We start from the raw sequence: 26857 nt of genomic DNA on the forward strand, positions 1-26857 counted from the left end.
GTGATGGCACATTGAACTCTGCCAAGTATTGTGCAATTCTCCAAACCCACATGCTCCCTTCTGTATGTGTTCTGTTCCATCTAGGTCAAAACTGGATGTTTCAACAAGATAATATCCCTTGAACACATCCAGGGCCAGTAGAACGTGGCTGCAGTATCCAGGTCATAGAGTGGCCAGGTAATCCCTGAGCATGAGCCCACTGAAAATCTGTGATGGATTATCAAAAGGTCTGTTTCAAAGCATAAACTGAAGCATTTAGAAGCAATAATTCAAGAAGAATGGACAAGATTACCCCTTAACCGTGTGAAAGGTTCATGGGGAGCATGCCAGCTATAGGATTAGAGATCTACTGCATGCTAATAGCAGGACTACTAAATATTAATTTGATAATATGATGGTTTATTTATTTTTTGTTCACTTTTGAGCACATTCTCTGTAATTTGTTGACGTTGATACCGACAATGTTGAAAACTGGCATACTGAAACTGTCAAGAATTTACTTTTGTTAGTTTTTCTTGTAAACAATGAACAAAAACAATAGAATTTGTATTTGTTTGTGTCTGTCTAATGTAGCCACACCTTTTGAAACTTAAAAAAGATTTTACCACAAATATTTCATGATAATATTTGAGATTGTGTAAAATTTTAAGGTTGTCCGAAAACTTTTTCCACCACTGTATATATATATTTTTTAATGTGTGTTCAAAGTAATCTGAAAGCAAAAGGAACAGGCTGATTATAGAGCTTTTTTTTTTTTTTAAAGATGCGTTTTATAATGCAGTGCAGCACACTAAATATTGGCAAAACTGAACGCAAAAGTGAAAATATGTCAGTACATAAAATCCTGGGAGATGACTAAATAATGCACTTGCGATAACTTGCAGCTACTTGTAAGCACCGTTAGGTGGCGTCATAGTCGCAAAGTGCTGCTCTGTATTATTTAAAGCAGACTCGGATGGTCGTGGACTCTGGTAAACTGAAGCAAACCCTGTCAGGAGGAGCACCAAGCAGAAACTCTAAACTCATTCATGTCACTTCATATCTGGCTTCAACGTTGATTTCTTTTAATATTACTGCACTGATGAGGGAGCTGCTTTAGTGCAATGTGGGATGTAAACCAATCAAAGGGCCAAACTGTAAAATGACAGATTTTATGGAAGCAAAATACTGGATTCTAATGTCACTGTTTGTGTGTTGTTTTAACCTGGATGACTTTGTGTAACTTTCTTTGGAGAATATTATTATAAACTGAGAGAGAAGCCAGAAAATCCAAATTGTATATTGAAGTCTGTGTATGTTCAGCCGTGAGAGAATCTGAGCTCAGAATATGAAATGTCTCCTGATGCTCCCAGCAGACAGTAGCCTGTCTGATCCCCCTCCTGCCCTTCCCAGTCGAACATCCTCATAAGATCCTCTGAGAAAAACCGATTTTCGTGTTGTAGTTTTGAAGTAGAGGGAGGTGAAAGGGAAGAATACCTGACGTGTTTGCCTCAGCTACCAGCAGCAGACAGAGCCCCTCCAAACCTACACCTACGTACCTGCCCACCGGCTGGGGAACTGCGTGCACCCGATAAGGGATCTAGTCCACAAAATCAAGTGTAGAGGAAAGGGGTGTGGAAACAAGAAGTCGAGCTGAAGAGAGGGAGAAAGAGAGAAGAGACACCGAGGGAGGGGAAAAGGTCAGGGACACGGGGGGGTTTATCGCACTGCCAGAAATAAGGAGAGTGTCTACACAAACGGTTTGGCAGACGAAACCAAGGAAACAAAGTGAAATAAACCAGCAACCCCTCTCTGACTCTGACATTTTGCGCAAGGACTAGTGTGGATTTTTAACTATTTTCGACTTCTACCAGGAACACTTTATGTGCTTCGGCGAAGTCCAAGCACCATAGAGTGAAGTTTGGACCGTGCGTAATTTGGAGAGTTTATTGCCACACCGCGTCAGGATGCGCGTCTGTCCGCTGCTGGTCTTCCTCTGTCTGCTGAGCGCTGGACGCACTCAAAAATTCTCCGCTCTCACGGTATGAAGAGCCGAATAACTGCTAGAATATTTATCATTTTCTTCCATGTGTAAAAGATGATTTCACAGTAATGTTTGTGCATTCCGTGCATAAAATTAAGAAGACCGCGTTCTAGCAGTTTCATTTTTAAAACAATAGAAATGTGTTTCTAAAGAAACTCTTTCAAACTCAATATTTTTGTGAGCTTCTCCTCTAATTGTGTGATTTGACTGTATGAAAATACTAATAATAATAAACAGAGAGATTCATTTCAGATCCATCATAACAGCATTGTGACCCACATATTTAGATAAAATCATTCCAAAAGAAGTTTAATTTTTGGTCTGAAGTCTGGAGAGCATAAAGTAGAGAGCTTTGTGTTGAAAAACAGGTCTTTGTGTTTTCTGTTCAGTCAACTCAGCGTCCCTGTGGTTCAGGGTCTCTACACAGTGTGTTCAAGCTGCTGGCTTGCCTGAGAGGAGCTGACTGGTCTGTTAGCAGCATCGCTGTGGTTTGCTTTTATTGCTATTACCTACCTGCCAGCTTCTCCTCTTGTCTGTCCTCATTACTCTTAGTGGCTTTTCAGAGGCTGAGCTGCTCAGTGTGATCAGCTCTGCTGCACCACAGCACATAGCACTGTTTACAGCAGCAGCATCCTTTCCATTTCACATAAAACTCTAAGAGAAAGTGCATCTTGAGGGGAATATCATGGCCACAATCAAGTGCAGGTACAGTGCTAAAGGAGGATTAATAGAGAGCGGAATGTGCACTGTCAGAGGCTTCCCCCCCTAATTTACAGATTGAAGTGACGGCTGCCTCCCCAGCACCATTATTTACGGTTTGAGTGAAGATGCCTCAGTATTCAATTGGAAACAAATGGCTGTGAGTTGTTAACCTGCAGGTGAAGGGTCGGAGATCTTTTCTCCCTGACGGCAGTGTGGAATTGTGGAATGTGGGAGGAAGTGTTGCACTGAGCAGATGCTCCCCTGAATTGATACATTTACACACAAGTGTATAGATAATGTGTGTGTAATGTGCACTTCTTTAAAGGTGTCATGGGGGGTAATATTTACCAGGCAGTTAATGGAAAGGTTACACAAGTACAGCTGTGTTTTGATATGACACATCATCTATTATGTTCTGCATATAACTGTAAGAATGAGAAGCTTCTCTATTTCAGTGCATGTTTCAGCAGTAACTGTGTCTGTGTCGAGCTTCTTTATTGGAATAGCACATGGAGAACTGGACTTTCTTTTACATGACCTCTTGGGTGATTAATGGCTTATTGTTTGAGTGACACATGAGAGGTCATTGCTGGTTTCAATAAAATGTCTCCATGTGATATTTTGTGCATATTTGAGGTCGAACAGGCAGTTAGATATATGGGATATTTGCCCAGGTTATTCATGAGGCAGACATTTTTCCATGGTTTATGGAAGTATGAAATAGTGTGGTGAAGAGATGAGGGCACACAGAACATTGGCTGTGTCTTTCTCAAACTGGTACAGAGAGATTTTAAAATAATATATGGGCTCCGTTGCCCCCTGTGCTTTCATAAAATTGTGCACCTGCCCAAGGAGACGTTTTCATCATCATAAGATCATCAGTGGCCTTTCACAAGACCTCTGCTTCTTTTTAACATCGTTCACAGCAATTAAATGCCTTTTTCTTTGATTGAGTCAGTAGGCTGGTTAAAGGCTGACACTTTCTTCCCTTTCCACCATGCTGGAAACTAATGATCCCCTTTGCATCCTCACATACATGCAGGAAACTCCCGCCAAGGCCATTTAACACGTTTGCAACGGCTCTCAGCTGGGGCCCCCACTGACCCTGCGGGGCTGTGGTGTGAGGGGCCTCTCAGGGCGCTGAAAACGGGGGCCTCCTAGCCCAGAAGGCCCTTATCAGCCTACAATGTGCTCTCTGCTGGAGGCTCGCCTCCTCCATACTCCATTCAATCCCACAATGCCGCAGAGCCAGGGGGAGGTAATAGGATTTGATTTGTATGCTGGTTGGTCTTGGAAAAAAAATTTCCCTTACACTCCGCTTGTCTTGCCCTCTCTCGCCTGTCTCTTATTCCTTTGCCAACCTCTTGTATTATTTGAGCAGATGCAAAAAGTATCTTCCAAGAGAGATCACACAAAGAAAAAAAAGAAATCGTGAAAAAAAGAGAGCAAAATAAAGAGAAAGGCAAACAGAGAAAGTGAGGGCCAGCTGTCTGGAAGAAGACAAGAAAGGGATTTGAGCAATAAATAGATCTGAGTCACAATATGTGTTCTGCCTTGTACGAGTCTCCTTTTATGATAAATCGGGGTGGAAGCCTGAGCTGGATGTAGCTGAGGCGGAGGCCATCCATCACTCTCCACCAAGTTGCTGTGCATGATGATGGTGCTGACTTAGAGAGGCTGGAGTGAGACATCAGGGGAGTGTCAGGGCTCTGCCTCAGCCTCACCCATCCATCACCACGGCCCAAACACACAGAGATCTGCAGCAGACAGCTAGCAACCATTAGGTGTACACAGGAGAAAGAGGTCCTCAACACACCATTAGTCTCTGAAGCTTCTTCCTCTCACTGGCTTTCACATCTTATTTGTTGTCCTCCTTCAGTGTGGCCCACTGTGACTTTGAAATCGATACTTGGATGTCTAATAGTGAATCTGGGTGGTTGATTTCACGGGTGACTGATTTCATGGCTGACTGTTTTTCCATGCTGCGTTCTTGGAGCTTTATCATAAACTTGCTGCACTTGGCGCTCTGCTGTGTGTTGTATAGTGGACATCTAGCAGGATGCTGGGCTGCTGAATGACTCTGTTTGGGTTGTCAGTCTGTTGGCTGGCAGGGGCTGATGCTGATAATGCTGGTGTGGTGTGAGCTCGCGGGCGACCAGCACTGGCTGTGTCGAGTGCTGGCGGGTCAGCACCAAGCATGGCTGGATGCACTCAGACACTATCGGTGCAGTTAGTGGCTTTGGAACGTTGTGAGCTTTGCAAAGATCCTCTTCGTGTGATCCTTCACAGCTGTGAGAGACAGAAGGGATGGTGAGAGGAGACAACCACTGCAAAAAAGATGTGTGAAGACCAGAGGGTGCAAACAATCCAAGAAACTAAGAGACACTGACACAGGGCGGGGCAGGAGATTTTAGACCTATTATTCAGAAAGAGAAACAGGCAAAGACATAAGTAGAAAGAGAACTAGACAATTTCAGTCAAGTAGTGCAACAGTTCTGTAAATATATTTTAATGTCTATCTTTGGCCTGTGATTAAACCTTTAAAAGTCTTCTCTATGGTTCAAAGTTACATATTTGGAAGTATTTTTCCAGGAAGACATCTCTTTCTACTACAAATGGCTTAGATGTAACTCTACACAGTTGCATTCTCTAGAAATTGCAGATCTACATTGTCTCCTCTTCTTTGCACCCAACACTCCCTGATTAGGGCAACTCAAGCTCACCTAGGACTCTTCTCAAACATTGTAAAGTTATTCTACTTTCTGCTGGGCAATGAAAAATTGTAATATTGGAGTATTCAGCCAAACATGTTCAACTATATTGATTCCAGAATATAAAAACACCACATGGACAAAAAAAGGAACACTCATTTTTTAAAAGTTAGTAACAGGTGTTAAACCAATGTTGCATCTGTTGAAACCGAACTAAATGAGTAAAATCCTCCAGCTAGAACCATTTTGGTTTACTGATAAGTTCTAAAGTGGCAGCTTCTTTTTGGATCAATGATCCATCGAAAAGAGCAAACTTAAAAAAGAAAATCTTCCGCAATTATGCCGAAACAGCATAACTGCCAGCGGTTTTCAGTTTCAAGTTTCTCTTTCTTGTTATCTCAGCCATATACAAAGTACACAGTAGGATGAAACTGCATGTCTTCAGGACTATCGTGTGATGTGTCAACAGATATGTGGTACAACAAACAGCATACAAGCGCAAACAACATATAGTGTGACTAGACAGGACTGTATGCAGTAGCTGCACAGTATAACAGATCAGATTTTCATAACATTGTGTTAAGTGTACACGTCTGAATACAAACAGGTTTATATGTATTAACTTTTTTTTAATTACCAAGTAATAATTTAGAATTACCAAGTTTTTAATTTTTCATTTTCATTTTTCAAGTAGTATTCAAGGAGACTAATAACTAATATTTATAACCGATATACATTTACACCAAAAATAAAATCTTAGTGGCAAAATTTAAACTTTTTGCACAAAACTTAGTTGAAATGCCTTTGTTTATTTATGTTTTACATATGTTTGAATGAAAAGGGAACTATTCAACATTTATGTCAATAGGCTTTTGCTCATGCAATTACTCAATCACTAACCAGGCAGTACTGCGGGCAGGACATTTCTTAAGTCTGCCATGGAGACAACAGATAGAAAGTGGCAGCTGCATCACAGCTAAAGTGTATATATTTTTTTTATTTTATTTTATCGAGGATTAACTTTAAAAAAACACAACCAGTATCCAGGAAAAGACTGAATATTGGACCCAGTAATTGGCCAGGTTGTAATTGGTCACACCCTAGGAAGTATGCATTTGTAGTTATTCAATAAAGCCATATTATAAGTATACAAACTTGAGTGTGTGGATATATCTGTAAGGCTAGAGTGCAAAAAGTGCATATTATACCTGCTGAGCAGCAGCAAGGAGATTTAAAAGTTATTTGTGTATATGCAAATTAGGCACATATTTAAATGATTAAGGCCACTAACAATGTTTTAAAGTTTGAAAGGGCACATTTTTAGCTGCAGGTGTCAATGGCAACAGGGTGTAAAAGAGCTTATCAGCGAGGGGAAGAAGCTGCTGCACACTCTGGTTGAGTCTGCCTGGATGTATCCAACTTCTCTGGCTTGTGACCCTTTAAAACTGAAGCAGTGTAATTTTGACTCGTCATTACAGATTATGGCCCTAATATAATGTGTAATGTTCGCATTTCCCTTTTACATTGTTCAAGTTGAAAGATTTTAGTGACCCAAAGACATAAAAACATGCCTTTGAGTAATGACCAGTATCTCAATTCTCAACACTCATCGTTCATCCTGACCTAAAAATGAAGTGAGAATGAGTTGTCCCTCTTCATACTTTGTAAATAACAGAATATGAGTGAACGTCGCCCCAGACTTGACTACATCTCTGCAGTGTTGGGTCACTTTTTGATGCTTCGTGTCCTCCTCGTGATAACAAACAATTTTTAAAACTCGCTAAGCAAGGGCTCGTAAAAAAATTCATTCACTCCAAAAGCCTCCCTCCTTCCCTCACGGCTGTGTTTGAACGGGCCTCCCCTCTCTGATCTCCACACGGGAAGATTTATGAGCAGGGCTGACAGAGTGGGCTGCATCTCCCCCACTGGCCCAGGGCGACTCGAGCTTCCCTGCCAACCCTCTTCCAGGTGCATGCAGCCCTGCAGCCCTGCTTGTCTGAACGCAGGGGGCTGCCACCAAACCTCATCTCTCACTTCATTTGTAAGATGTCAGACACAACAAATTTTATTTTATTGCCCATCATCCCACCCTCTATGTGGATCTTTTCTTCTCAGTCTGTATGTTGCCGTGCCATTCCTTTTGATCACTTATAACAGACTTTTGAGTGAGAGCTTTGATAAGTGTATTCACGTGAAAGAGAGAAACTTTCCATCTGCTGTGAATACTTGTCAGATTTTGGATATTTGTTAATCCGCTGAAAACTGAACAAACAGTTCACAAAAAAAGAGCAAACCTGAAAGAAAAAAACGACTGTTTCATGAGCGCAAATGTTTTTATTACAAAAGAAGACAAAAAGAGCTTGCAGTAGTATTTATCTTTGGATATTACTGACTGAAAACACCACCTGCATCAGCGTGTTTTTTCCCTGTTTTTTTCCACTCTGCTCAGGTCATTATTCCACTGAAATGAATGAATCACGCAAACTTTATGAAAACGCTCACACTGTAGCAGCACAAAGCTCACTGACATCTAGTTTATTCAGCCACTCATTCACTGTCTTTTCATTCATTGTAGCCATCACAGCTTGTTGCCACCCCCCTTACCACCGCCGCCGCCCCATTGTGTGGCCTGGCGAGGGGGTTTCATACCACAGTGGCAGATACAATGGTGGCATTGACACAGGTGATCCGATGCGTTCAGTCAGGAGTCTGTGGCCTTGTTTCTTTTTTCATGGCTGAGTAAAACATCCTTAAGAGCGATTCCAGGTAAATACCTTTGCAGGTGTTGGCATAGACAAAGAAAAGAGGAAGTGTCAGTCAAGGCTTCTCCAGCTCTTTTAGACAAAGACAAAGCCTGGCTGCACCCTGACAGGCTTGTAGTGACACTGCCTCACCCTTCAGTCTGTGCATTGTGCTGTTTATCACTGCCTTTTAGTGTTTTTATTAACTAATGCTGCACTAAAAATTGCAAAACAAAACAGCTTTTATAATTTTGTCAATGGACACCTGTCCTGCAACTGATTTTTTGGTGTTTTCATAAAACTCATTCACCCCTACACAAGCTCCAGTTGCTAGTCTTTATAAATCCCTCCAGAATCACACCTGTTGTTGTGGAGATTATAGTATTTTGGTGCAGTTCCCAGAAATGGCTCATTTAGCAAGCGTTTTTCTCTGCTTATCTCTGACTTTCTCACTTCTGCAGTTCCTGCGGGTGGATCAGGATAAGGAGTGCAACATGGAATGCAGCGGAGCTCCTCGCAAGCCCCTGTGCGCCTCCGACGGCAGGACCTTCACATCACGCTGCGAGTTCCTCCGAGCCAAGTGCCACGACCCCCAGCTGGAGGTCATCCGAGGGCCATGCAAAGGTCAGGTCATGAGTCACGCTTCAGCGCCGCCTGATGCTCTCAGATGCGCAGAGGGGGTCACAGTAGAAACTTGTGGGTTAAATTCATTTCAGCATAATTGATTCTTTGAGTGCTGGGAGGACAAGTGGGGTTGACACGGCGAGAGTGGGTGAGTAGGGGTTCGCTGCTGCCTGGCTGGTTTCATAATTTCACACCATTTGTGTGATGAAGGAAGTGACATGAATTAGTCAGAATAATAAATTATTTTGTTTTCAGTGGAGACGAGTTTCATGGGTCCGAGAGCTTCTTCATTGATTTGAAATGACTTCTGAAGTGAAGTTATTATGCAGCGGTGAGGACCTTTGAAAGGAATACCTTGACAAGAATTAATGGTCTCATTTTCATCATACTACATGTAAAGATCTACATATGTGACCGATAGATGTCTGGGGATGAAAAGCAAAAGGGGAAGGAGAGCCAGTGAGGTCAAGCAACTCACAGACTCCCTCATTGTTAGTCGTTGTTGGAAGGAAGAACCCATACACCCCAAAGCTTCAGCCCCAAACCCTCTCACCCCCACCCCACTCACTAACTCTATACTGCTAGTTCATCGCTCTGCAGACTGGGGACAATGCCCCATTCTTAGCCCATTACAACATTAGACCACTAATGCAGAGAATGTGGGCAAAAAGGTTTGCTTAAAAAGAAAGTCTCATATGATGGAAAAGCATTCCACGATTTTATGCCCGTGCTGAGTCTCCATGGCGACGTCTCTAAGCGGACATCTGGATGTGGCGGACAGCGCCGTGACACAGAATAGAGGTTTCCAGCCAGGAAGCTGAAAGGGACGAGAGTCCATGAAAGTCGTATTGTATGCGTCAATAACATCAAGTCTATAAGAGTTCAGACCCCCTCCTGCTTCTCTCTGCTTCTGGACGGGAGGACTGAAAGACACAACAGCAGCAGTAGCAACCGAGTCAGCAGCCGAAATAAACTAGAGGGCCTAAAAGCACAGAGATGGGATTGTGTTTAAGGATGGTGAGAGTGGCACCACATTTGTTTTCTATCACTGCGCTCAGATGATTCAAGTGTCCTGTCATTTTTTCCAGTCAGCTTTTCGGTCGGAGCCCCCTGGAGAAAGACGATGGTTTTGGGTTTTTCCACTGGAGCTAACTTTAGAGCTCCTCAACTCACTGTTTTCCTCCATCCGGAACATCCAATGTCTTGCCGTGTGTCTTCACCAGTGACACACACACACTAGACTGAGGGAAACCAGTGCACATTCCCCCGCATGTGTCTAATGGACCATCTGCTGTATGCCAGGCCAGCATCATGCAGCCTGCTGACCAAACTGGTGAACGGTTTTAAACTTAAGCATGAGTCATTGTTTTAATGTGATTTGAACCTGCCAGACGAGCGCCGTGTGGCAACTAATGTGTCACACCGAGTTACCATCAAAATCATCGCTGCCCAACATTTCCTAAAGGTTTGCACAGCTGCTGCTTTTGGCTAGGTGAGCTGAAACAGCTGCGGAATGACAGGATGAGCCATGATTCTGACTGCGAGATGTGAAAAGAGTTGAGGTGAAAAGTTGCTGACCCACATTTATATCAACAAGCACTCTGAGGGGACAGCTTGGGCAGGACTTAGAAGACGGTCGAGGTTTAGGAGGAGAGTGAGACAGACATTAAGGAAGGGTCAGGTTTTCCCTGTGCATCAGCCCTTTTCTTGGGTGACTGGAATGTTCTACAGGAGCAGCACGAGCTGCCTCACTCAGTAATGACTTTACCACCAGGCACTGTGCAGGCTGGCCTGATTTGCTCCTAATAAGACCGTGGGTGTTGGTTCTATTCCCAGCCACACAAGTATCTGCTGCTTCCGAAACATCTTGGATTGTTTCCCCTCTGTCTCTCTTCTCTCCCTGCAGTTTTTTTTTTCTCATTCTTCATCATCTGCAAGTTTCAACATCTTCTTCTGTCTTTTTAAGTATGTTGGTTTCATAGTTGTGCAGCAAAGGAAAATAGTTAAGCTGCGGCTTGAATCATGGGTCTCTGTGATGTGTAGTGATTCTGGTGATTTGTGGTGCTCCTCAGATACGTCCAGATGTGTAGCAGAGAAGAAGTACACAGAGCAGCAGGCCAAGAAGCTCTTCCCACAGGTCTTTGTGCCTGTATGCAACCCTGATGGCACATACAGCGAGGTAACAAATAAAAACACATAAATTACACTTGTTTTGAGTTTGAGGCGAAAGCACTTGACAAGCGAGGCCACAGTTTCATACCAACGGGTAACATTTTGCAGGAATTGCTCTTTTCTCCTGCACGAATTCAGCTGGTAATGAGTTTTTATGCTGTTCCTTCACGTTTGATTCTTGCAGATGCCCTTCCTACTGTAGTTCGTGCTGTCTTTCATGTTTACATGCGGTTTTAATTGCAGGTTCAGTGCCACAGCTACACTGGATACTGCTGGTGTGTCACCCCCAATGGCCGACCCATCAGTGGCTCGGCAGTGGCCAATAAAAAACCTCGATGCCAAGGTGGGTAAAACCCAAACCCTATAATGGGCACCTCTCTGTAATGTACAAACTGAAACATACTGTTTTGAGTTCACCGCTCAAGGACAGGCATCTCATTTTGTAATAAGCCTGACATTTGGTTTCTGTAATTTTGTGTAGCAATAATGATAAATCGAATTCAACACAGCACAGCGTGGCATTCCATGCTTGTGGGGGGTGTAATCTTGAGTCCTGTGGGAAAGTGGTCAGTGACTGGACTGCCGGCCACAGGGTTTGAAAATCTGTACTGCAGAGTTGAGCAAGAAAGTTTAACTGTAAGGAATGTAAGTGCTCTTGGAGGATAGCGTGTACCAAACAATCAAATAACGAATGCCACATGTCCCCCCTGTGCGTCTCTGTGGGGCTGCCTTGGAGGTTGCTGCTGCCTCAACAGTGAGAGGTCTCCAGGAGTAGCAGCAGTAGTCGCAGTAGTGTTTGTACTGTAATTACTAACTGTATTGTGTATATAAAGTCTGAAGATTTCACAAAAAAAAAATCCAGTATCATGCAGTGTGTTCGTGATTGAAGCCAATGCAAATAAATCACCATTTGAAAAAAAAGATAGAAAAAAGTCTTTGTTGTTGTGTGACAAATTAAAGTGACAAAAAAATATGCCAAGGATTTCCTATTTATTGTCCAAAAATTAAGTCCAGAGTGTGGTGGTTACTTTTTAGTTAATCTTAGCCTTTCGCTTTTCAGGATCAAAACAGGAGAGAGCGACCACAAGAGAACCAGGTAAATCAGGTGAGACTTTAATTCAAGGCAAATAAACTCTCAGAGGCACACTCACTCTTCGTCAAAGCATGTGTTTGTCCACGTGCATGTGTGTACCTATGGAAGCCTGCATGTGTGTATGTGTTCATTTGTATCTCTGTCTGTTTGCCTGCATCTGTGTCAGGGATGTGAAGACGGGTCACCTGTTAAGGCTTGCCTCTCTAATATTTTGTCAATTCAATGGAGTGTACGTAGCCTGAAGGCTGATATAAAAGCTGTCTGTTCCTCTGTGACAAGTCTAAGGAGAGAGTGTGGTAAGCTTTCATGCACACCGCCAGCAGCTACACTATTTATCACAGCCTGTTGTCTTTACCAGGCAGCCAAACGGCCAGAAGCAGCCAGAATGGATGGACACTGACTTCTTCTCTAACTTTACCTCTCTCATCTTGGTTCTTTTTCAGCCACAGTGTCATAAGATACAAGGAAATGTTCACACTTAATCCTCCAATCTACTTTCTCTCTGTCTCTCAAACATCTTCCTTCCTCCAGATATAGAACCACTAAGTTTCCCTCCAACTTCACTCCAGAAATTGTATATCTTGCTCTCATCTTTTAAGAGACAATTTGTTTAACTGATGTGATTTGAAGCCTCACACAGAGTGTAATTTGAGTTTATTCAGAACGATTCCTTATGTGATTTTGTGTGTGTGTGTGTGTGTGTGTGTGCGTGTGTGCTGCATGCGTGCGTGCGTGCGTGCGTGTGCGTGTTAGCATGAGAGAGAGAAAGTGCACATACATCCACTCATGTTTGTCACATGGGTTATTCCTGTCAGTGTGACATTTACGTCTGCGCCTCTCTCTCTGTAAACAGTCTTGGGTATAGTGTCTGTCTGAGCCCGGCCAAGTCATTACACATAGATCAAGTGGGAATGCAAGATTTGAGAGCGGAGGAGGAATGGTGGGAGAGGGAAAAGAGCAAGGAAAGGAGGTGGAGGGGTGGGTTGTGGTTCAATCTGAACTGGTTGGATAAACAGGGTGGTGAAAAGCAGAATAAACTGTAGGTTTGTGGTGTGCCAGCACTGAAAATAGCAGTGATTGCATCAATATTTTGATTCAGCAGAAGCCCATCAGTACCTAAGCATTCCACAGCAGCCTTCTGTTGCACTTTTATTATCTGAATATAAGTTAAACACCAAATGCTGTGCTGTAAACCCAATTCTGCTGCTTGACTTGACAAATTCATTCACATGCTGGAATCATATGCAGCTGACGACTGACTAACAGCAGTAAAACTAATGCCGTATGACCACAAATAGCACGGGGGTTTCCTGGCAGATGCTAAAAGAGGTGTTACAGTCATGTAAAAGGCCACAAAGTAAAGATAGGTCATTAGTGGTTTATTGTAAATCCAAATCATAAATACACTTTTTGAAATGGCATTTCCATCTTTGAAGGGAGCTGAGTAATAACATGTCTGCCTCAGTCAGTCACACTGACTGTATGTATTTTTATCCACCAAATGTGTTAGAGAAGATGAATGTCTGGCATGGCAAAGTAAATGTAAAATCCTGATTTTTCAATGGAAATCATTGTTAAGGAAAAAACATTTTTAGCTTCATCCGTGCTTGAGGAGCCACCCATTAGAGATTCCCTGACTGCCTCACACATTAACGGAGCTTTGCTTCAAGCAGAAGGAGTGACCCAATCTGAGGTTAACCACACCTACGGCCGTGGTTTCACCCTAAGCAGTTCAAAACCCATCCCTGTCTCCCTCCTGCTGCAAATCAAACAAACAGAGACCAAACAAACATACTCGATTTTCCCACTGTTAATTGGTTCATCTCAGACTTGGCTACTGCATCTTTCACCTCTTCATGTCTCTCCCAACTTCACGCAGCTCTCATAACTGAAATGCAGGCAATGAACTGATGAAGAACAACATCAGGGACAACTGGTCCTAATTCTCTCTTCATTTGTTATAACCGACCTCAATCTGTCCTCTAGAGCATAACCATCTCCGTTGTTGCATGAAGGCAAACCACGGGAATATGTGACCACTACACTGGTTTCCTCTTCTCTTATTGAAAGTCACCTCTTTGACTTTTCAACACACCCTCTCTTTGTCATTTTCTTCATCTTTGCCTCCATCCTTCTTGACCGGGCAACGTGCAAATCTCACATAGTTAAGTGTTCTCTAATCTAGTTTACTCTCGTAATTGTAGTCTCCTTGCAAATATTCTCCATTCTAAATGCAGATGAGACCGGCCTAGTGGTGGACCCACAGCCTCCTGGAGATGAAGAAGGTGAGCTCTTATTCATCAGACTGTGAGTGCAAAATGTTTGATACTGTGCCTATGTTTACTGAGACACTGCTAAGTGACTCGAAAGCAAAGTTCCAAAACATCCTTAAAAGGGAAAAGGAATCTGAACACGAGGCAGTTGCAGCACCATGCTTCAAGAAAGGTCACTGGGGAAAATGTGATAGTAAAACATTTTGATAATTATAAGCTGTGAAGTATTTGATGGGCAACTTCAGCGCAAGTTGTGTTTTTACTCCTTTTTCCTATACGTTTGATATTGTTGGGGAATGTTACTAAGAGAACTACACTCAAGTACAAATTAGAGGCCTTATTAACATGACGCTTTTTATTTCTACTCTAATGCATCAGAGGGAGAAAAAATTGCTTTTAATTCACAGTATTTATCTGACAGCTTTACTAAATATTTAAATCACAAATAATAATTTATGCATTAAAAACATATGAACACATTGTTAAATTTGATGTTTTGTCAGTAAAAGTAAGAACTTTATTCGTTTCAGATTCAGAAATATCAAGATTTGCTGGTTTTCCTTTGAATTATTTTTATTATTTTAATATGAAAAGATACTGAATTTTTGAAATTTGACCTGTTAATTGGACAAAACAAGCACAGTGGAGGTGTCACTTTGGGCTTTGGGTAATTGTGATTCTGTTTTCTGAACATTTTAACAAATTTTTTTAAACCGAAAAATCATTACCAACCAAATAATTAGCAGATTACTCCATAATGAAAATAATCATTAGTTGCAGTCATATACAAATTAGTTCATATAGGCTCCACCTCACCCAACTACAACAGTAAAATCTTACCTACAGCCACAGCAGACATGTTCCTGCCCTTTTTTTAATACTTTGACTGCATTTTCCTGATCACGTTTACAAATATTAACTTAGGTAACAATTAAAATGCAGACTTTTTACTTGCAGCAGAGTAATTACAATGTCCTATTGGCACTTTTACCTAGGAAAAGAATCTAATAACACTGAAAGCAAGACTGAAATTTTTGTTTTGTGTTTTGGGGCATTTTTACCTTCATTTAACACTAAAAGAGAGACAAGAAATGTGGAGAAAGAGAGCAGGGAAATGACATGCAGTGAAGCACCAAGCCAGCTAGTAACCAAACTAGGGTGTACTGCTTTAACTTATATGTGCCCTGAACACTCAGATATTGGGTCATCCTTGCAATTTTAGTTTAATAATGGCCACTGACACCTCAAGTGACAGTTCATTGACAGTAGTACAAGTTAAAACATCTTATAACTGTAGCAAAAGAAGGGAAGATTTATTAAGACATCAGTAATCTGTGTTTTACAGAAATATTGATCTTGCTGGTTGACATTTTATATTGTGGTTTTACTATATTCACTTCTAATAATCTCCAGCAGGCAGAAGAAACAGCTTCCTACATTTATAGTTCAATAAATATAACCTCTCACTGTGAATTGGAGACAAAGTGGCATTTGAGCATTTAAAGGAGACTTTTATATATTTCAAAGAAAGTAATGTTTTATGATTTCATGCTAATGTGACCATTGGACAAGACTCACAGCAATAGATTACATGCCGCTGACCCTTCTTTCTGCTGCTATATCTCTGGTCACAGCTGTCATATGTAATTTACTCTCCTCATCCACTGCAGTGGTTTGAGATACGATAACCTTGATGTAAATTTTCCAGTCTGTGAGTTTTGGAACCACCAGGTTTGACTCAGATGATATACGAGTGTGTTTCAGATCGGAGCTAATAAAGCTGTCTTGGTGCTTTCTTTTAGACATGATTTCCCAGTACCCCACTCTATGGACGGAGCAGGTTCGCAGCAGACAGAACAATAGAACCAGAGGACCATGTGAGTTTCAAAGACCACTTTTTCTTTAATGATGGCTATCGGGTGTTTGCAAACCTCAACTGAAAGCACACTGTGTTTTTCCGACTTGTGTGAGCAATCATGGTTTGAGGCTTTTCCTGGCTTTTAAGGACAGATGGTGGGTTGTGAAACCAATACATCTTGGTGTTGGAGTGCGTCAGGCTTTGAGGATCTGCTTCTCTGTGGTTCTTTGCATTGCATCGTATCTCTAATTACCAGCACATGGCACAAACACAGGATCTGCTATTCTTCTGGCTGGTCCATCCTGCTATCGTTTCACACATGTATGGCTATCTCCTTTATCAGTTGCCTCTTCGCTCTTGGGGAAATATATTGCTTTCTGAAATATTTAGCTTCTGGTTTAAAACAATACTACTTTTATGCTGGCCTCGAGATGAGAACCCTCTGTGCATGTGTGCATTTGTGTGTGAATCCCATTATCATAATTTACAACCAATAAAAAGCCAGAGAAATGCAGCATTGATGGTTTTGATTACCATGTGCTCTTTGGGGTATTGGAGTGAAAAGAAAAACACCCGACCCAACAGAGAGAGGCCATACGGAGGAACTGGAGCGAAGAGAGTCGGTTGAGAAAGCGGGGACGCATTTCATTTGGTCTCTTTTGTGTGGGTAAAGATCTCTAATGAAAATAAACAAAGAAAAGGGATATCCATAATCCTGCAGCAGCTTCCGAGCCTTGAGGCCAACAGTGACGAGAGGGAGAGATTGGGCGATGAAAGCCCTCATGGCCAGAAGAGCTCCTCTTCCATTCCTGACTTTTATGCTCATATCTCTGTTGGAGAGCTGCACAGCAGAGAAAGTGGCTGCTGCACAGAAAAAAAAGTCTGATTAGATCCTGCTGAGGTTGTGCAGAATCCCATCTCTCTCGCATCAAGACCACTGCATTCTCTATGTGTGTGGAAAAAAGAAAGGTTCACGAAGCTCTGCGTTCTTCTTGGAAATTTTGATGGTGTAAACAAATAGATCCCTGGTACTTTACAGTATCCTGCAGTAGTGTGTCAGCCTGTGTGGGTGTGTGTGAGGCCAAAAACCCAACTGACCACTGTTCTGCCTTTGTCTTGTCTGTTTCTCTGTCTGTCACACACATCCACAAAGGGCAGTTGGGTGTCTAAATATTTACTTAACTTGGGGCATAGGGAGCTGTACTTAGTCATTAGCCCATTAATGTCCGTAAACAGTGCCATGGGGGGGCTGATATAGCAGTCTACACACACTGTCTCCAAGCACTCGGCCTCCACCCCTCTGTCCATCTCCTCCTCCTCAAGGATTTGTAGTAAAGACTGTAGTGAAAAAGCAGCTTTTTGGTTTTAAATAGAAATTACATCAAACGTACTGTATGAATCCAAATGTCTTTGCAAGATCTGGTTGGTAGTTGCTACACAGTTAAATTTCAAGCACACTCCCATGCTTATATTGAATGCGCATCTGGAGTGTGAATTTGAGTGTGAAGTCACACAACTTAGACCGCTTAGATGACTGCTGACTTTATGGGCAACCAACCCACTGGCGCCCTTTTTGATTTTTGAATGGTTTCACTTAGGGCTGGTCGATAAAATTATAGCGATATATACCAATGATAGACACTTCATTAACAGCAATAAGAACATTCTTGGACAGGGTGTTCGGTAGTTTCACTCAAAAAGCACACAATGAAAACATGGTTTAGTTGCATGAACGAACCTCAACTGTGCTTCGTCCCCAGCTCATAAGCAGCCTGTTGTACCTTAATAATGGAGCCCTGCATTGCATTGCGCAAGGTTTCCATGCAGGTCTCCTGAGGCCCACTAATCCACAGCTGCTTGGGCCTTTCATCATCTCCACCCACAGACCTCCCCTGGTGGGGGTAGGGATCAGTGGTATCCTTGCAGGACCATCTTCGCACCCAAAAAAAAACACCCAATATCCAATTAAGCCAATGGACTTTGTGTTGGGGTTAGCTTGGCCTCTGATCAGTGACACTACCTGTATACCTTGATAAATAGCCAAAAGTGGTCCAATTCAAATCAAAGTTTTTTTTTTTCTGCTGGTCTATATTACAGACAGATCATTCAAAATAGTCAATAATTATCGATAGTGCCTGATGTGAATAATGTCATTGTGATAAACTTTTCAATCGCATTGCCCAACTCTCGTTTCACTTTGTGCAACAAGGTACACTACCTCAGGGACGACTGGTCCTAATAGTCACTTCATTTATGATAACTGGCCTCAGTTTGTCCTTCATGTTCTTCCTCTCATTGCCTTCACCTTTCTGTGTGGCCCCTTTCCAGCCTCATCATGTGACCAGGAGCAACAGTCTGCCCAGGAAGAGGCAAGGCAGCACAAGAACGACGCTGTGTTTGTCCCAGACTGTGCCCAAGGAGGACTCTACAAGCCAGTCCAGTGCCACCCCTCCACCGGCTACTGCTGGTGTGTTCTGGTGGATACCGGACGACCCATACCAGGAACCTCCACCAGGTGGATCAGACATTACCCCTGGAATACCTATGTGTTATTTGGCTGTTTTGCTGCTTATCTGTGATACTCATTCACCATAATTTACAAACATTGCTGGAATTTATTGCTCGGTTCTAAGTTGCTACACAAAGCAGGTAAGTGATCATTAGCCACGCTAACAGCAGAATGGTCGGAAGATGGATCGTTTGGAGAGTGGACGACCCTTGGTGCCCTTTGGCAAATATCTCCAACACTAAAATGTCTGAGAACTAAACTGAGAATTATCTTCCCACAGGTTTGCAACCTTGCAAACATTGAGGCCACTGAAAGGAAATGATTTGAAATAAACCAAATTTTAAACACAAAATGATATGTCTGACAGAAGCATGTAGATAGACAACTCCATTGCGATGACATGCAGTGACTCAGTGGTCTGGTGAATGGCGGGTCAGAGGTCAGTCAGGCTGGCAGAGCGAGGCACTGGTACGTTCCTATTGAGCAGCATGGCTGGGTATCAGATTAACAAGGCTCCAGGCAAAGTGCCAGACAGCACATTAGCACACATATGGAAGCGTGGATTTTCTTCCTTGTCCCAGACCAGCTTTTGGCCCAGTCGCGTAGCAGCGACTTGGGCTCTGCTGTCACTTCAAGGGAGGCTGTGAAAGCTTCCTTGTGTCCCACGCTCCCTGTCTGCCTCTCTTCTTCTATCTCTCTCTTTCTCACCCTCCCTCCTCATTTTTGTCCTCATACCAGCTCCAAATCCTTCCCCTCTTTTTGGATGTGTTTCACAGCCCCTGGTTTGCCACAAAACAATTATTTGAATCCCTAAGATTTAACTGTACGGGGTAATTGGAAAACATGGAATTCCTTTCTGATTTTATAATGATGCTAGTTTTAATGCTATAAACAATCCCTTTCACCCATTTCACCTTGAATGAATTGACTTTTTTTCTTTTCCATGGTATATTTTCTGTCTCAGGTATGAACAGCCAAAATGTGATGGCAATGCCAGGGCCCACCCACCTAAACCTAAGGACCATTACAGGAGCAGACATCTCCAAGGTAGGCCTCTAAAGACTGGACTCAGTCTCTGTTTTTCCTCTTTGTCCAGACCACATGGTGAAGTTCTTCAGCAGTCAGCCTCCAACTGCTGCTGCGTTTCCAAGGTTATGATAACAGTGCGAGTGTGTGTGTGTGTTGACATCATAAGCACTGTTGGTCAAGGAAATGCTTGATAAAGAGTTGAGGATTGCCAGATACTGCCCTTCACTGGTCAATAAGCAGGGAGACTGAGACGGATTGGGGGAGGATTAATCTTCAACTGACACAGGAGATGGAGGATAGTGGGATGAAAGCACGGCGGAGAAACAGCAGGGAGGTGAGGCACAGATAATGGATAATAGGATGCCAGAGACAGGTAGTGATAGTAGGATTGATAACAGTGTAGATAACTAAATTGAGGGCAGGAGATCAGTTTGGGGGTTGTGGTCATGCGGTGGGCTTAGTTGCAGGTGAGACTGTATCTGCTTGTGAGGATTTGACACTTCCAAACTATATATTTCCACAGCATTTACAATTGGATAGGACTTAAGATAGATCAAAACAATTATGTGTCACTTTATTTAAAGAAAATTTTAAGAAATTGTAAAGCATTAAAATGGTTGATCGGGTACAAAAGGCTGCCTTCACTCAAAAAAAAAGAAAAAACATCAGAATTAGTTGTTTCAGCAAATGCCCACAAAACAAGAAGTGTGTACATTCAGTGATAAAGGATGAGGTCAGGGTGGTTGGACAGGTCAACAAAACATCCAATTGTGGCACGACAGTGTTCTACTAAACATTAGTGTAAGTTTCTCTTAACCATGAGCATATCATCAAACATCTGTAGAAACTTTGGTAATTTAAACAACACTAAGTTTACATGGGCTATTATCTTGCTGATATGCAGTGACAGATCATAAAATGCTTGTGTCATTCTAGAAGGCAAACATAACGACTGAATTGTGAACAGGTTGGCATTGACTGCTTATTTTGCTCATGATTTATCTTCTAGCATATAACAACACCATATGGACGTATTAACTAGAGAAGGAAAAAAGCATTTTCACTGACGGTTTTTTAAAATAATTGTTCAAAGTGTCTGTTTTTAAATTCCACCTGCTGAGGTGCTTACAGTTTTTCCTTTTATCTATTCTACTTACTATGGTCTGGCACAAGCAAAGCTTCACAATGCAGTGGATGGAGTACATTTAAATTTGTTTTCATCCCGTACTGAAGACTTGTCCTTGTCATCAAACCAGTGATAGGTGAAGTAGAGTTATAGCTCTCAGCTGCTGCCTACAACCAAATCACAGTTTAAAGCTGAACGGTACTTGGCAAATTTGCTGGTTTTTTGGTGGTTTGGTAAACATGTTAATAATCCAGCAGCATATGAACAGAGCTGCCACTGTTCCTGTCCCATCCACAACTGTTTATGTAACAGTGTGCCAGCCCAGAGCTGTGCTCTCTACTCGCAGGTGCTGCATTTAGAAGCAGAGCTGCACTCTGTCTCTGCTTAAGCATCAGGGTCTCTTGTACAGTTTATATAAAACAGACTGTCACAGATAGATGCTCATAAAACCAACAAATGTTACTCATCTTTGCTCTCCAGTGTTGGTGATGTGTATTATTGCTAAGATATTGAGCAGGGATAATTACAGTCTGTAAGTGTCAGCAGAAAGTGTGAGGTGGCAGCGGGGCTGGAAAACAGCCACAACTATCCCATGAGAAAGATCTCAAGCCCAACTGAACACCTCTTAAACACGCCGTGGTAGAACAGAAAACAATATATTTATTCAGGCATGCAATCACCTAACGCTCACACAAGGACACAGACTTCATTCTGAACCTGTCAAAGAAACCTGCAGCATATCAGCCAGGTCTCCCATTATAAAATATGCCAGTATATAGTCAAAAAAAACGCAGCATCTTGTTTGCTTTATGAGCAATTGCGTCAACGGCTGTAAACCCTGTTACTGTATGAACCAAGGATAATTATAAATGTTGCCTTCACATTGCTGCAGCCCATTTGCTGTTGAAGCGCTGGTGTTGAGAGGTTTATGGGGCGAGATGCGAGAAAGGAGCAACTTGCCCTGGAAGGGGCAGGAAAGGAAAGCTGAGTATTTGGCTAGCGCTGTCCCCAGAGCAGGATCATGGGATAGCATTGGGGCAGGCATTGGGAGCTGCGGCTGTGAGTGCTGACAGTTCTCTGCCCCAACACTGCTTCTTATTGACAGTAACACACAGGCACACACATGTAAACATACACTTACCGGCCAGCTTTTCACAGATATGTGGAGGCTTGTAAATAGTAGTGCAGCTCTTAGCTTTTCAACGAGAATAACTGAAGTCACTTAAGTCTTCCTAAGCTTGATTCCATCCTGCGTCTGTCAAACTTGTGCATTACATAATTATAATCATTGCGGAATAAGACAGCAGCCTTTTACTGCTGCAGCCTTGACCTGAACGGAAAATGGCCAGACTCAATTTCCTTTGAATGACAGCAGGCACATTTGTCTCCTGCCCCTCAGCTAAACAGTGTCCAGACAGACAGAAGCTGATCTGTCCCACCCCTACAAGAAAAGCCTTTGCTGCCAAGAGGAAGGGAATGGAGCATTACCTGATGGTTTCCCTTTTGAATGAACAGCAGACACGCTCAGATTCCTGCAGCATTACGGAGAGGACGTGTGCTCTCCATGAAAAACACTAAGCCTCAAACAAGTCCAACTGCATCCCACAAATCTCTCTTCAGTCAGAAGCCAGATAAAAACACCTTGCCTTCTGAGGATGCAATTGTCTGGCTGTCTAGACCAATTTACCACAAGAGGCTCCGCAAGGCACCAGTTTGGCTATTAACAGGTGGGTCAGATATTTTACTGGGCTTGGGCCAGGGACGGCCTACTAAAACTAAAGTGCAAGTCTGTTCAGCGTGTAAAGGAGACTGTGGAACAGTTTGGACATGTGAATGTTTCAACCCTCGGCTCAGAACAGGCTGCCGAAGCACTGAAAGGTGGAGTGGAGGCTGGGTGTTTACTTCGATGCTGGTCGCCACCTGTTAGAGAGGCGCAAAGCATACTATTATCTCCAGCACAGGAGAATCTGGCCCCGCAGGCCTGGGCCATAAAAAGAGCAGCAAACTGGAGAATTTCTTCTCCTCCACAGGCACAATAGCAGAGGGAAGCTGGACTGTGAGAAAGCAGAGAGGAGCTGGGGCTGGAATCCAGGAATCTCTCAGGCCTCCGTAGCCTTCAGCTCTTCAAGAACAACCTTGGACTCCTTGGTCTTAAAACTATATGGCCAAACAGATAATTACTGTCATTAGGGTCATTCCACCCCTGTTGTCCCTCATTTTAATTTTTTCCCATCATTCTAGATATAATAATGCTTCACTGTTGGTTTTTGGTGGGGCGTTAATGTTAGATTTCACCTTAAAGGTTGATGGACTAATTATATACAACCTTTGGTATCTCTCAAATTCACATTTTGTCTGTTGGCCTCTGGATGCATACCTTTAAATCAGACTAAATCCTAACCAACAATGTGTCTGTCAGCCTCCTCTCCATACATACAATATTCCACAACATCTTTTGTGCCTACAGCTGTCAAAACCACTCAGGGGCCTCCAGGATGATTGGCAGGTGTACCCTCTTCTTCCTCCAGATGAGGGGAGGTCTGATACTTTATGAGAGCGAGTAAAAGACAACTGTGAGAGTTTATTTTCAGGTTTATTTTCTCCTCTGCTGTTTTTATGTGCTGTTCACGTTAAAACTACATGACGTCCCTCCCCAAACATTTATTAGGCCACCTATGATGGCACGGCAGCATTCCACATGTTTGTAATCCGCCGGATAATTTTTCTTTGTTTGCTGACATATATGTACACTTGCTACAAATGAACTGCATAATTCGTGCTCTTACACACTCCTGTATCTGTGCTTCATTTTCCAGGCTGTCCTGGGGCAAAGAAAACTGAATTCCTGACAAGTGTTCTTGATGCGCTGTCGACAGACATGGTGCACGCTGTCACAGATCCAGCATCCGCCGGAAGGTATGACATTTAGAAGGGGATAAGTTCGTCTTGCGATTATTTTTGCATATCAGTGGGTTCAGCAATTTACCGCAAAGGCCCAAATATATTTCACTCTCCAGTTTTGGTTGGATTGAATACTGGGTTAGTATTTGGACTTCAAATTGTCCCAGTATTGACTCCATGAGTTATTTTAGATGGATGCAGGAACAGAGAATGATTTTTAACTGATGAACTGATGAATTGATACCTGACCTTTAGGATGGCTGAGCCCGACCCCAATCACACCCTGGAGGAGAGGGTTGTCCATTGGTATTTCAGCCAGCTGGACAAAAACTCCAGTGGGGACATTGGAAAGAAGGAGATCAAGCCTTTCAAACGCTTCCTGCGCAAAAAGTCCAAGCCAAAGAAGTGTGTTAAGAAGTTTGTGGAGTACTGCGATATCAGCAACGACAAGGCGCTATCTCTGCAGGAGCTGATGGGTTGTCTTGGAGTGACCAAGGAAGAGGGTGAGCTGAACAACACAGCTTGATGTCCAAACATCAAATTCATGTGTTATACTGCACAAAATCCCCGTCATTCTTGCATGTAGATTGATAAAATATAATAATCACAGCAGTTAAAAGACACATTAGAATTAGTTCTACGTGATATCCCCAGCCGTCCGAAATTTGGGATTTTTCCTCATGCAAAAGTGGTGCACGTGTGGCAGTAGTACTAATACAAGAGCAAAAGGTAAGTGATGGATTAGATAGAAATTTGTCTTTTAATAATAATTGTACCACTGGATTAGCTTAAAAATATAGTGGGTATACATCAAATTTAGGTTTTTCATTTTCATACAAGTCAGCCAATATGACTGAGTTTTTAGTCCACCGATGAAGCTACACTATATTAAAGTTCACCTTCTCATTTAATGTTTTTTTTTTATTTTTTATTTTCATGACTAGTTACATTGTAGATTCTCACTGAAGGCATCAAAACCATGAATGAACACATATGGAATTATGTAGTAAACAAAAATGTGTGAAATAAATCAAAACATGTTTTATATTTTAGATTCTCCAAAATAGCCACCCTTTGCTTTGATTACTGCTGCCAGTCAAAAGTTTGGACACACCTTCTCATTCGATGCTTTTTATTTATTTAGATTATTTTCCCCATTGTAGATTAATACTGAACATAATTCCATTTGTGTTCTTGTATAGTTTTAATGTCTTCAGTATTAATCTACAATGTATAAAATAATTCAGTAAAAACCACTGAATGAGAAGGTGTGTCCACACACTACATATATAAGCCCAATGCTAATTGTTTAACCTCAAACAAGACTATGCTGGTGGATTGAATTTGGAGTAGACAACTACCATCTTTTTTTCTTCTTTTTTGATATCCTTGATGATAGCAGTCTTCTCTCTAACATCAGCATCAATGGAGGCAAAAATCTCCATATTTGCTAACATAACAGGCCTCCATTGTTCTATTTCCTACATATGGAGTGACTTTGTGCCTGCAAGTTCCTGCAGTGGAAAGCCAACTACGCTTTCAAAAATCTTTAGGAAATTAATGATAGATCTGTCATTGCAGTCATTGTGACTTGTATGCAGTGCCTGACTGAACAGCTTGAATGGTGGCAGTTTTGATGGGACACTATTTAAGGGTCTGTGCTCTATGGGGGTGTGACTTTCTCTTAACCAGCAGTATTCCTTACATCACGGTTGTTGAAGTTTATGTCCCTGTTTGTCTTACAGGAGTCAAACCAGGAGATGGCTTATCTTCCAGTAAACTAGTAAGTAAAGTACTGCTCCTCCACCGGTGGAGAAAATGGCTGAAAGAGAAACTAGTGGCACATCTACTGTCTAACTGCAATGCTGTTTTATCTATTAGTGCTGACAGAAGCTTACAGTCAGACATCAGTGCAAAGAAACAAGGGCATACGTCCAACTGAAGTCATCTTAATTTCTTCTCCTCAGAATCCCTCGAAGAAGCAAGGCTAAGCCCGACAACGGAGAGTTCCCTTTTCTCGTGGAGAATCTGCCCTCACCAATCGGCAGTAATGGAAACCATAGTATTTGCACTTTGTACTTTAAAAAAAAATGTAAATTCACTTTGTAGAAATGAGGTATTTAAACAGACTGCTGAATCTGTGAATGATGTAGTTAGCTTTTTATGTCCTGACAAACAAAAAATATTTAACACATACAATGTATGTGTCCTTTGTGTGTCTAAAAAAGTGTACTTTTCAAAGTTGTACAAGTTTTCATGTTTGATGTTGTATTTTGTGCCCCTTTGCCAAGTTTACTTTTCCTCTCATGTTGATGATATTAAAGCAGATATATGGATAGTTTGCTACACGGCTACAATAACTTTGACCATACCATCTCTCATGTACTGACCTATTGCATCTTTTCCTGTACTTTGTAAAGCAGTTTGCAAGAATGTTTTAAAAATACATCATAAAAACATCCTACATGTTCACATATATTCATGTTTATTAGAAATAAAGAACTCTTTTATACATTTTGTTCTTTGCGTGTGTCAAAGAAGCTTAATTAGGTCAGCAAATTCCTTTCTCTCTAATCCAATTAGTCTTCTATATTCTCCCTCGTTATATAAATCTTGTAATGTCATTGCCATTTTGTGTTTTCTTGCTGTGTCTTTAATAAAACACCTTGTTGACATAGTCTTTAGGAGCCAAGTACGTATTAGTCATACATAGCAAAGGTCGTGTATCATCCCATTTTCAGATAGTTTGCCAATTGCCCTCAGGCAACATTTTCGAATTGGAAAACGGGATGGTACTTATTTCTGTTGTCGTCAGAGAATTCCCACGTCGACTGAAGACAGATAAATAGACCAATCTTGACTGTGTGTACAGTGCCTATTAAAAAGGGCATTATATGAGCTAGCGAGTGCGAGTGTGTGCAAATGTGCGTATTTGCATAAGGTAGGCTTACATGTACACAGTGAATGTAAACTTGAACAGTCACTGAGGTTTGAATAGAATCTTTGTTAACGAACAACATTTGACTCAGAGCAGCCTTGACACTTTACACTACAGTACATTGTTCCTGCCTGATTATGTTGGGGCTACTAAGCAG

The 26857-nt window shown here is 42.1% G+C and overlaps 1 protein-coding gene across 3 annotated transcripts; it reads left to right on the forward strand.

Moving 5' to 3' along the window:
• Positions 1-1498: 1498 nt before the first annotated feature.
• smoc2 (SPARC related modular calcium binding 2) lies at positions 1499-26276 on the forward strand. 3 transcript variants are annotated; one of them, XM_035955482.2, is made up of 13 exons: positions 1499-2021; positions 8639-8801; positions 10874-10980; positions 11217-11316; positions 12034-12078; positions 14271-14351; positions 16142-16216; positions 18526-18712; positions 19671-19753; positions 23678-23777; positions 24018-24265; positions 25508-25545; positions 25730-26276. In XM_035955482.2, the coding sequence occupies exons 1-13, from the start codon at positions 1947-1949 to the stop codon at positions 25751-25753; spliced, it is 1326 nt and encodes a 441-aa protein (XP_035811375.2). In that variant the 5' UTR covers positions 1499-1946; the 3' UTR covers positions 25754-26276. The 3 variants fall into 3 exon arrangements, with proteins under 3 accessions (XP_035811375.2, XP_023142117.2, XP_023142116.2); XM_023286349.3 differs by having other exon boundaries at positions 1502-2021; positions 12034-12069; positions 14304-14351; XM_023286348.3 differs by having other exon boundaries at positions 1503-2021; positions 14304-14351.
• Positions 26277-26857: the final 581 nt, after the last annotated feature.

Source organism: Amphiprion ocellaris, chromosome 16 (assembly GCF_022539595.1).
Source record: "Amphiprion ocellaris isolate individual 3 ecotype Okinawa chromosome 16, ASM2253959v1, whole genome shotgun sequence".
NCBI lineage: Eukaryota > Metazoa > Chordata > Actinopteri > Pomacentridae > Amphiprion > Amphiprion ocellaris.